The sequence below is a fragment of the Ceratina calcarata genome, unplaced genomic scaffold (genome assembly GCF_001652005.2).
Source record: "Ceratina calcarata isolate Rehan_Ccalc_2016 unplaced genomic scaffold, ASM165200v1 scaffold162.2, whole genome shotgun sequence".
Lineage (NCBI taxonomy): Eukaryota > Metazoa > Arthropoda > Insecta > Hymenoptera > Apidae > Ceratina > Ceratina calcarata.
This window is the reverse complement of record NW_017137499.1, coordinates 45,210-57,841: the sequence shown is the minus strand read 5'-3', so window position 1 is coordinate 57,841 and position 12,632 is coordinate 45,210. Positions and strand designations below refer to the sequence as shown.

At 38.8% G+C, this 12,632-nt stretch overlaps 1 protein-coding gene across 3 annotated transcripts in view; it reads right to left on the bottom strand.

The window, feature by feature from the left end:
* Sytbeta (Synaptotagmin beta) overlaps positions 1 to 12,632 on the bottom strand; it is a 59,953-nt gene that overhangs the window by 6,046 nt on the left and 41,275 nt on the right. For 2 of the 3 annotated variants that reach the window (XM_018037314.2, XM_018037315.2), the window contains 7 exons: positions 5,256 to 5,319; positions 4,883 to 5,141; positions 3,879 to 4,115; positions 3,528 to 3,623; positions 2,303 to 2,576; positions 1,842 to 2,075; positions 1,408 to 1,575 (listed from right to left, as the gene is read on the bottom strand). In XM_018037314.2, the coding sequence (XP_017892803.1) occupies positions 1,408 to 1,575; positions 1,842 to 2,075; positions 2,303 to 2,576; positions 3,528 to 3,623; positions 3,879 to 4,115; positions 4,883 to 5,141; positions 5,256 to 5,319 (1,332 nt within the window). The remainder of the gene's footprint in view (positions 1 to 1,407; positions 1,576 to 1,841; positions 2,076 to 2,302; positions 2,577 to 3,527; positions 3,624 to 3,878; positions 4,116 to 4,882; positions 5,142 to 5,255; positions 5,320 to 12,632) is intronic. The other variant, XM_026819797.1, reaches the window with a different exon arrangement.

The window sequence follows — 12,632 nt, the reverse complement described above, 5'->3', positions numbered from 1 at the left end:
TTATAATATTGCGTGATCACTGAACGTTATGAAACATCAATAATTGATTTTAACAAATCTCAATAAAAAATGGGAGCATGTCGCAGCACCGATGTAAGTGACACTTTATAGCGGAGTATTAGTTGGTACGAAATCTGATTGTCTCAAAGTCAAACCGTCTTGACTTCAATATCGAGAACCATTTCCGAGTTAATTATGCACGAGAGAAGTAGTTACTCTCTTTAACGGATGTATTGGCTATACAGTCAATCCCAAAAGTTTATGTACCTTAGAAAAACGCATTTCCTATAATTAAAAAGGAAATCAGACGTCGGAAGAATAATGCTAATAATAAATAGCTACGTGCTAGAAAGTATAGAAGGAAATATCCAATTAAGTATTGACGCTGACGAAAATTTTTCTTTTTCTTTCAAAATTGCGAAAAATGATTCAAAGAAAAGTTGTTTTCCTTCTAACTTCGATATTTAACGAGTTACGTATGATTATTTTGCATTTTATTCATGTTGACAAAATCCGACCATCCCACCGTCGAAATGGCGAACTTTTGGAAAAAAATTTCGTTTTTCCTCAATAACTCCTAAACCGTTGGTTCTACGGGAAAATTGCATATAACCTTTTTTATAGAGGACAACGAGATCTACAATTTCCATATAAAAGTTTCTCGCTAGCATTAATATTTAACGAGTTATTGACGAAAAACGAAAAAACAGTTTTTTGCAAATTACTTGTTAACTATTGATGCTAGCGAAATATTTTTACATGGAAATTGTAGATCTCGTTATCCTCTACAAGAAAGGTCTCATGCAATTTTTCCGTATTTCCAACGGTTTGGGATTTATTGGCCAAAAACGAAAATTTAGAAGAAATTGAAGGGATACCCCTTGGAAAAATCTCGGAAAAATCGAAATTTTTTTTTGTTGTTTATTATTAGCAATGTTCTTCCGACGTCTGATTTCTTTTTAAAAAATGCGTTTCTAAAGTGCATAAACTTTTGGGATGACTGTATGGCCAATACACATAGCCTTAAGGGGAATTCGTGGAAAAAGTGGAATCGATCGAATATAATTTTACAGGCAATTGTGATTTCTTCCATTCATGAAACGCTCAAGGAATTTTCTGCTTGAACTACGTGTTACAGGTAGTTAAACTAAACTACAAAGTCAAAGTTTAAGAAAAAGGAAAATTGTGAAACTACTGTAATTATGTTTATCTTTCGTTCATAAGAATGAAGTTTGCGATTTCCAATTGTAACACAATTCGGAACAGTAGTTTTATTACATACTATATATACTATTTACGACCGTCCGTTACGGTCGGTCCACAATGTGTTAAGTTGATGAAACACATTATTTATTTCCCGCTACGAAGGGCTTGATTAACTAACGAAAGAAACTCAAATGTATTTACCTCAATGGCTGATGACGCAAGTGAACTGGCAGGAATATTGAATGACATCGCCTCGTTCCAGACAGGGCTAGTCGTCGCTTTCCTTATAGCGGTTCTCTTCTTCTTCACCTTCTTCTCGCCGCAAAGGAGATTTACTTTCACGTAGGGATCTAAGGTTTCTTTCTCTTTCTACGCAATATCAATATCGCATCGATGTATTTCATAAAATGAAAAGATGATATATAGTGATAGGTGAAATGTCAATTTAAGATTAAATCCGATGAAGAGTAATATAATCAGTAATCAGCAAATCTTTTAATACGAATCGAAATTAATTACGAACGGGTGAAAATTGATGAGAAAATTACGAAGCAATGTTTTCGTACTAAATTAATAGAAGTAAAGTTGGTGTGAGGGATACGTCGTACGGTAGAGGTATATGCAAAGATTGTTACCTGTGGCGGAAACAAATTCCTCGCCTTCAGAATCAGAACGGTTAATCGCTCGGCGCTCGGCAGATAGGACAACGACAGTAGAACTTCCTGGATTTGTTCCGGAGGCTTCCGCTCTCGTTCGATCTCTCCCCAAACCTCTTCAGTCGAGGTGGGAGAGTCTAATCGCAAAATGTGCAACGGAACCTTTACCGAACCTACTACATCGTTCCTGGAGAAACGATCGTAGTCGAGCACCTATTGAACGAACAAAAGCTCGCTTGATTATTCGTTAAAAACAACGTTATTTTAATCAACAGAACTATCAGCGTCTTGTGTTGCATCTGGAGACTTAAGTATCACGTGAAGAAATGTTCAAAAATGAATGTTTCTCGAAGCGTGTTAAAAAAACGTAAGTGACAATGCAAATAATTAGAGTTGAAAAAACAAATAGGATAACGTCAGGCTGTCTTCCTGTGAATTACCTGTAAAACTAAAATCCTGTCCTGGAGTTCATCGATGCTGACAGGAAATTTGAACTGCTGGTCGAAGAACGGGTTCACCTCGTTACGGTGTATCTGAGTCTGCCGTTTTCTCATATCCACCTCGGGGCTGAGCGTCAACTTCACGTAAGGATCGTTGAATCCTCCTTGATCACTTCCAGCAAGATCATGCGCCTCGATCAGGTGTACATGCAAATCCGACCGATCGAAGTCGTATTTGAATCGCAAATGCAGTCGACCTAAACTCTTTCCGTTCCTGAAATTACAACCGACAGGGCGACGCGCGTTATTTCAAGACCTATTGATTTCTTAGTACTCAATAACTGGCCTTAGACTCAGTTTTCGCCTCGTTTCATATTTCAATTTCGCTTTTCAAGTTTCAATTAATGTACATTTTAATCAAATAACAAATGATTTCGACTAAAAAATCAATAGGGTAAAATCGCAAGATACTTTTGTTTTATCGATCCTCGCTCGCGTCGAGGCGTATGTTTGACAATAAACACGAATTTGCATACTTGTATTGCTTAATTATTGATAAGGGGACTTGTCATCGGCGTGTCTTTCATCGAAGTCAAACTAAATATCTGGTTTCTGTTATATTCCGTTTCCCGGATATTCGATAATTCAATTTTTCGATTGCTTACTACGACTCCCTCGGGCAGGAATGTATGTAGGTCATCGAATAATAAACCAAACTGAAGGTATGTTGTAAGCGTACGACAGTAGGTAATGCGAAACGATAAATGAACATTGTAAACGTTATAAAATGACGTACATAATAATTGTTAAAAAGTTATTTTTTTTATTTTTTATTGTTTTAATTATATAAGTATTGTAGAAGAAGAACTAATTTTTTACGACTATGCGGTAATTATGAACAGACGTGTTATGTTCAGGTGTAGGTTGTTTTTAGACATCCTCGTTCGTAAAGTTTCTAAAGTACGAGACGAGATGTAACGTAAGAATGGCAAATGAGATTGTTACTACGTTAATACACGCCCTCAAAGTTTCTATTAATTTGGAGCATCCGCATTCAACGAGGTTTCTACGAAGACACAGAGTAGAGTTCTAATGCAATAAGTTCTACGCAGGGGCCATGCATCGTCATTAGCATTGTTTAATTCTTACGGATCGATAAAATGAATAGAACTGTACTTATTTATACGTAAAATACAAATATTAAATGAAAGTACTATGTACAGACCCGTTAGTCTTGAGATAAATTGGACCGTCCCTTCGTTGATAGAGATCAGGTTGAATAGAACCCAACGGTGAGGCTGGCGGAAGTGGTCCACTCTCGCTGTTATATAAGAAAATATTCCATTCAATGGAACGCGAGGTATTTGGATTAAAGTTTGATTGGCCGTAGTCAGTATTCTGATTTATGACGCGTAACGATTCGTCAATTTTACTTAAAGATAAACATGAATATTACATTTTCCCAGCCATGCGCAATCAAGCCATGAAATCAGTGTATATCTTGTGTAATGAATTCTCATTTCGTTACCTACTCGTTACGGCTATCTGATTCGCTCGAGTACGTGACAGGTCTCACCTTCCGGGAATGCGCGACGGTGGAATAAGAAGGGGGGAGAGACTTCGGCCAGCTGATCTGGAAATTCCGTGAGTAACGCTTATCGTGGAACCACCACAGGAAGAACTCACACCTGTTGCCAGGGACGACAGTGAGCTCTGAGAGGGTGATGCATTACTGCTCAGAGGACTCCCGGAACAACTGACTGGGCTCCCGTAACGTGCATCCAGCGATGCCGCGCGGCCAGGTGACGGAGATCTGCGTGGTTCGAGTGCACGATGCATGTAAATATTTGCGACTATCTAGTAATATTAAATATGAAGCACCGATCCTGGGTGATTATTTTAAATTCTAATTGCAGTTTATCTATTTTTATGACAGCGGGAAGCTCTTGCGGTACACGTGGAGAAACGCTCTGCGGCTGCGGCTTCGAAATACTTGATACTTATAATTCGATAATATTTCTACATACATTTACAATTTTTACAATTTAAATAGTGAAAAAAAAAATGAAATCTTCTGTCGTTTACTCGTTGATTGATATGCGAGTCAAATTTTCCAACTGTATCTAATTCAAAGTTCGACGAACTTTCGCATGGATTTGCTTTGTCATATTAAGTTCGTCAAACAGTCGTTCGTAATCCGGGCCATCGTGCCTCGGTGCAATTAGCAAGATTCCATAGGAGATTTAACAAAAGTTCGGGCGTTTGTTGGATATCGTTTAATAACTCTAATGGAAACATTTAATCCTGGGCCCGTAGATATAACCCGAAGATATTAAACCATGCACGCGAATTAAATCCACTGCCACTTATTAGACACAGATAACCGAGCAGGCATGGTTTTACCAAGAGCAATCAGTGATAATAATTCACTTCGTCTACGCTAATTACGCGAGCCAAATAATTTACTATTGTAAAATCGATTTTCACGTTTACTCAGTTTACTGCATAAAAATGTACACGAGCTGTGTCTGTATACAGTAATGAGCGAAATTCTTAATTAATTTGCGAATTAAATTATACCTCGAACTTTTACTCGGCGGATAAGACGAAGCAGTATGCAGAGGATCGCGATAATGGTGGTATCGTCCATCGGCTCCGTACGATCGCATCTGAGTCGAGGAACAACGCGGCTGGCTGGAAGATGGTCCAGATGCTCCTTCCAATGAGCTCTGCGAGCTCACCGACGAGTTCCTCGTGAACAATCGTCCCGTATTTCCCGAGCTACCGCTGCCGCCGCCGCCGCCCGGGTAGCTCCGACTTTGATGCGGCAAGCCTCCCACTTCGAACGGAAATTAATCAACGTCGAGCGGCGACGAAAGAATCGTAATAGTAATAACTGAATAGAAGACCGCCACGCCTTAGATGATCGTGGTCACGTTTGATAATCTCTTACCTGATTCGACGACTACGGAGGAACATGGTTGCACCGCGTGTTGTTCCTTGGCAACGTTAAATTCCTGAAACACAATTCAAAGAGAATTTACTTTCGTTCGATTACTTCTTGTGTTTATAAGCCCAATGGAATTTTGTAATACACGTATTTTATCTTTTGCGCGTGGCTTCGTTGAACGTTTGTTGTTCTAACATGCGGAAAAATGACTTTGATTTCAAAGTCAACGTCGTACAGAAACTGTGTGTGTGTGTATACGTGCCAGTTCATAAAATACTTCTCAGTCAGTTAACCAAAGAAATAAAATAAAATTCAGACAAAAGTAAATAGCGGGGAAGAATTTTGAAATGAAAGAAAAGATGTGTCCAGTGAATCTCGATATTATAATCGTTTTAAAGCGTTACCAAGCTCCAACGATTTGTTTAATTTTCCCAAAATATTCGTGCCCAGATGTATTTGCAAAGTGTCATTTTTCGCTTTTGGACGGGAGCCTGTTTGTTCCTGAGCTACAGTTTAATTAAAAACCGTTGGCGAATATGTATTTAGTCAGTCGGATGTACCTAACGAGCTGGACGGGTCATCGAACCGAGTACCCCGCCTATGACTCGCCTAGTTTTTCGGATATTGGCAGCTTTATTCGGAGCCGGGTAGAAAAGGAAATCACTGAAATTAATCGTCCGTCAACCAGCGGCGGCCTCAACGATTGAATAATTTCCGGGGTCGGAAAACCACCACCAACGATAAATACTTTCCCCGATTTTTCTTTTATAAAAGCTTCCGACCAAATTACTTCGTTCTACAAGAAAGGACATTTATTTATTAACTATAAGTGTACTAATTTCAGGGGAAGTATTTCATATCTTTTAAAAGTTGAAATTACTTTAGCTTGGTTTTGCAATTTTGGTGAAACAGAATGGAATTTCATAAAAGGAGATTCAGGTTCTATGGAATTAATTTCATGAAGGGAAATTATTTGAAGCGTTACTACGTTCGTTCGAAGAACAACGACAACGACACAATTTAATAGTCTGTCTTCGTTTATTTGTTTCTAATACACGATAGAGAGGAGAAGAAAAGAGAGAGGGTGAGCGAGTGAGCGTTCGTACGGGGATATTTCCGCGGATACGTAAATATTTGAATGCAATTTCCCGCTGCAATCTGTATGCCAAGCAAATATCAACGCATTCAATCTTTGAAAAATCCGCAAATGTGTGTATGTAAGTGCGAGTGAATTCGCCAATTGTACGAATTCAGAGTTCCGTGAAAAGAGTGGTTTCGTTGTGAAAATGAGACAACTTTCCCAGTACTCGATAAATCGAGTTCTTCAAATCTCTCACGAATATTGCTTGGCATCGGAAAATGTACAACTTTAATACAGTAATTGCATGAAAGTAAAAAACCATAATCAGAAATAGAACGAAACAACACTTTTTGTATCTGAATATCAACGAGAACGCTTGACAGCTCGGAAGAGTTATAAATTAAGGTCACGGTTGATTGATGAATGTACCCCATCAACTATTTATGTGTTCGCCTGGAAACGTTTCGTAACTAGAGATTGAACAACGAAAAAGACCGCGTCAGACGTCGCGTGACCTCGTTTCGCGAAAGTTTTGGATATTTAATTTCACGCGCAGCCGCGTAAAACAAGAGGCGGTCCTTTTTACTCTTATTAGTCTTGCCTATCCTTTCATTACTGCCTTTTGCACTCCTTTGATACTGGGCTGCCAAAGGAAACGTATTTTAGTTGTTTCGTCACGAATTCAATCGAGGAAACGTGCAGATAAATTGAAGTTGTGAAAGTGCTTTAGAAAGATCGATAAAATATCCCCCGATAGCAAAAACTTTTTATCTTTCACGAAAAAACCTCTCTCATGTTCTATTGAAACAGGTAAATTTAACTAATTATACCTGACAAGTATAAAATAACTAATGTTTGTTAAATCAGGTATGATAAAATTGTCGACTTTTAAGACTTTTCGATTGCGAAATGCGACGTGTTTCAATCACGTCAACTCGAGAACGAGCTTGTGAACTATCTCGCTTTTAGCAGGGACGGCAGCGTTACGTTTATTAATTAAGTTTCAGGAACGATCACCTAGCCAATGTTGGAACTTATTAAAATATTTTACGCTACGCTTTAAATATCCCCTAAAAAGATTATCGCCGAATAAACGTCACTTGATCAATAAACGTCTTCCGTGTCTGACGTTCAAGAGAAAGTATTTTAATCCATCCCCATAAATTATCCTATCTCCCCTAAGCGATTCTAAGCGCCTGGAAACTATCGACCACCGTCGTCAACTCCGTTGAGTACGCGCAATTTTTCGAGGTCGCGGATACAAGTTAATTCCATTTCCATAGCCACGATTTATCATAAAAGGTTCCCCGTACTCTGTTCGTTCTTTTTTCATCCCCTTTCTCTTCTTTCGTATTCACTGCGCACGTTCTAACCTTTCGGGAACGGACAGTTCCGTTAATTACCTCTGCCAGCTGCTCGTCATCACGCTTCATTGTGACGTATCACCGAAAATTATTTCCATATCTGCCAGTATTATCCGTCTGTCGTTTCCTTTTTCATACGTTTAACCTTGTGCCAGATTTCAGGCAAGCAATTTTCCACCGCTTCGAGCTAACAGTTAGGACGTACAACGCAACAGATTCAATTTGTCAGTGCAATAATCAGATTCCCTTTCGTCGCTTTGAAATTTCGTCCGGCACGACCACAGTGCATTTAATATCACACAGTATCACTGGCCGTTCATTAAATTTTTTCGAATGTTTCAAAAATCCTTTCGACGCAAAGGGAATTTTGAATCGGGGAACGAATATTAGTCCACGAATGGATATTGTTGAATTTTTATTTTTCTTCAAAAGGGTCACCGGGTATAACCCCATTAAGTGTCGAATAAATACATTTACGCGTCGTCGAACGTATTAGCATTGAATAGGTTTGATACATCACAACGATTTGCATCCAACTTTTCTTCAGATCGACTGACAGCCGTTAAAAATTGTTTCTATTTCATTGCGGTATATTTCACGTGAACTGTCAAGAAGTTTGCAAGGAGTCCGATTTCACCTGTCGATATCGCGATGAGAATTTAAGGAATGACATACAATGGAATACATTAAATATTTCCTTGTAGCAACAATCTTTATGTGTGCTATCCCTCCGAATATTCATGAATGCCGTGCTTTAAATTTAACCTTTTAATTGTAACGTTATTCGATATAACCGTTCGCGCGGACTCCATTGACCGTGAAATCACTGTATCACAAATTCTACGTTATTCGATTGAACATAATCGATCCGAACTACTTGAACGTGCACATTAGTCTATACATGTATACTATAGAGTGCTCGCTTCATCTACTTACACCACTTGCCTGACCACGACGACGCGATGTTCAACTGACCCGTGCCTGTCTGATTAAATTCAATATTCATTCTGGATATACTACTGATCTGACCGCGTACGCCGCTTGGTCGACCTATACTACTTGCCTGACTAGGCTCGTATAATCAATACTATTATAATCTATAATCTATGACAAATATTTATCGGAACACGGTTTGATTTAATCCAGTGTCTCAATATAATATAAGTAATGACCTTCCCCACGGCGGAAATTAAGCTATTTCGTCAACTGCAAATTCTATTAGTTCCAGCTCAGACTTTTAACACGGACAGGAATATATCACTCACAGCCTCTGTATCTCCATGACTGGCATGATAACGACGTTACGTTATTCATTGTATTCTGAGAATAATTTGATCGTTCTTGCATTTTTTCCGGAAGCATCAGTCGTTCGGTGGAGATCCATTAAAATTAATTAACTAACACGATCAGGCGCTCTCGAGTTGCATCGCGCTTGTTGCGCTTCGAATTGTGTCTCGCGTCGAATTTCGACGATACCATCTCGCGGTTTCATACCGTCCAACAACTAAATACTAACTAAATAAATACTAAATCTGACGGGAACGAATCGTATTCGATTCGACGCCACGGCTCGAAGCATAGCTCGTTCCGTCAATTAGATTGAATCGTGAGACTTGTATCTGCTCGGTTTACGTCGCTCACACGCGATCCGTGAATTCATGATTGGGTGTACTCGAGTCTCAGACACCTTATCGTTCGTCACTTTTTCAACGTCTATTTCCAACTGAACTCCAGCCTTGTCCGATGCGCTACGGATTATTTCAACGCGATTATAATGCTGATATATCTCGATTATCAGTGAACCTGATTGAATCTTCGCGTTGATTAAATTTTCCCTGTAAATCGTATTATTAATGAACAGAACGCGAGAACATTGGCTAATCGGGATCAAAGGAATTTTATTTAAGCTTTCACAGCGATACAAAGTATATACTATGCACACGGTATTTTGCAATTACTTTTATTATCAACGAAAAGTAACTTTTTGCTGTTTTATTCTTTCAAATGAAATATAATCTATCGTAATAAGAATGTACTGCAAAGACCACCTCTCGAGCATCCGGAAAATTCTCAACTAAAATCTTTTTTTCCTATTCTGCTTACTGTTCTATCATACTGAACTGTTAGAAGAGAACTTTTTTTTAAGGCTGCTTTATATCCAAGTCTCACCAATTCCTGTTTAAAAGTTTAAAAGAGACTTTAGAATATTAAGAACGCAATCGGTGTGTTGCAACGGACTTGGAAGGAAATAAGCGGAAATGACGCTTCCTCCTACTAACAATGAGTTCAGGCGAGATCGAGGAGAAGTGCGAACCTCTGGCGCACACATTCAATTTCCAGTTTCAGTAACAGATGCACCCTCGCGTTCGCGTTTTAAATCATCCAAACGTACGAGCCCGCATTAGTTGTTGCGGTTAGTTCTACCTCGACTTCAATGCGGCTAATGCAAAATATTTTCTTGTCAGAACTACGTACAGGTACTTTAATTAAAAACTTGAAACAATTTTGCATGAATAATTTACGTTCGTATATGTTCGACTTTGCGACTTTTATTCTCAATCTTAGAATAGAAGTGAAAGAGTAAGAATTGTATTGTGTAGACGAGATATTAAAACGTGTAGCAGCAATCAACTTTAAGAATGACCCATTGAAAATACTGTCATTTAGAAGTTCAGTTCACTGAAAGGAAACGCCGAAAATGTACGGAGCTGTTTTTTGCACGCGAGAAAGAAACACTGCGAAACTACTGCACGAACTGTCGGCCCTACGTGTCTAGAACAATGAAGATTTACCTTGTGTACCTTTGGAAACATTATTTCTGCCCGGGTTCTAGAAATACAGCGACGGGAGCGTATTCGCCGCAAAAAGTAATAGCCAAGAACGGTCAATTTAAGTGGTGATTTAAATTCACGAAAATACTGGACGGAAAAGTCGAAGAGGATAAAATTTAAAGCCGTGGATGATGCTGATCGATATTGTAAAGTTTGTTTTACGCTTGACCGGTTGCCAGTAGCATTTTATTAATTGCGTTGGTCGGGAAATGACCGCACCAAAAAATTAAAATCCACCAAGAGGTATTCAACGTTTGGTTGTTTCGCGATATTCTGAATTATACAGGGTGTCCCAGAAAAGGTGTTAGAGCCGAAGAGAGGTGATTCTGTGTTTCTGAACAACAATTTGCTTCATCAAAATGTAAAGTGAGACATGGTTTTTAAATTATTAACGAAAAACAGTGACCAATAAGAGCGCGTGTAGGGCTGAGTGTCACGATCCGAACCAACCTACCCTTGGAATCCTGTTCGATCCAACATATTAAATCTGATTTTCACATTAAACGCGCCTTCGAAAAGAATCTCTTATAGTTTTATGTTGTTCGTTCGGCGGCTTTTACTCGATTATATGAAAAAGTCACAACAGCCAAGGGGCACGTCTGAGAGACCATTCTTGAGCACTCCATCCGGCAACCAAGAGGTTCTTTCGTCAAGGAAATACGGCAACAACTCGGGACGACTGGAATTGCTTCACGCTCAGCTTATGGCACCGTTCGCAGTCGTCGTTCCGTTGCCGGCATCCATGATAAATTTTAATGTTTGCTTAAACGCTCCATGCGGAAGAACTTTTGTTTCGTCTTTCCTGCAAGAGAAACTTTCTTATTGTGTCAATCCGAAGAGAACTAGCTAGTTGGCCGTCGTCCACTCTCGTTTCGATCTTCGATTATTTAAACACTGGATTTTGGAATTGAATAAACACACAGAAAACTTCACGTCGATAATAGTAGCAATAAAGTTTGATTTGCTCCGTGTATTGGTATTCTGCAAACTTCAATAGCAGATTCAAAGCGTATTGGTTTGCCTTTGTGCGATGGAAGATATTGAAACAGCATCAAAATTTTCTACTTCCAACATTATATACGTACCGTTGAATTTACGTCACAGCAGGGATTTAATTATATAACTCTTTTATTTTAAATTATCAATACACCCCCGGAGATCAGAAATTTTTAATTGGTTTTATAATAAATCAATTGGAATTCTCTTTGATTAGAGAAAAGTATTAATTTGTTAAACAATTACAATGCATTCTAATTATACTAAACCCTATGTTTAATTAATCAACGTAAGAACTTTATTTTTATTTTCATTTAACTAGTTCCCGTATATCATTTGCTCCACCGTTCCACTCGAAGCATCGTAGAATATTCTAATTTTTATACCGCTCCTTTTATCTCCATAGCTCGGTTACAAATAACGATTTGTTCGTCTCTTAATCTCGTACAGGCGCCCGGAACCGGAGTTAATACATCCGTTCGAGTCGTGGTTCGTTCCCCGGATAAATCGCGAAAAACGAAGTTTTTGTTCCACCAATAAAGACTGTACAATTTCTGTAATAGCGTTTCAAGGAAACAGGTACTTTTCAAGATTCAGGTCTTATCGTCCATTCGCATTTACTTTAAACGATAATACTATTACACGTCTGTTATGAATGTGACATTTAAAACTCGTCCCCTTTCCTAATTCTTGCCCAGATTTAAAACGTCCAGACACCAAGTATTCGTTCCTATTGCTTCTTTTCTTGGATAATAAATATTCGATATATTGATACGTACAGAAGGACTTGATAAACATACTGTCGAATGGTTTCGGTCGAGCAAATTTTGAAACCGCGGTTTGGTATCGGATAACTTAATTACACGGGGACACGCATGGTGAATGTTCGTTAATTGCCACGCGTATTTCGACTCGCGTTTTTCAAGTAAAGAATTATACGGCTTTTTAAAACGAATCGGATGATACGCTGCCCGAGGCGCACGTGTAACAAGTTTCATGAATATCCACCTCGCTTCTCGAGCCACGGAACATTGTGTCCGTTGAAAAAACGAAACAAGATTTTTGTAAAAGGACAGACTCGTCCGTGAAGGGTTTCTTTGCATCAGGA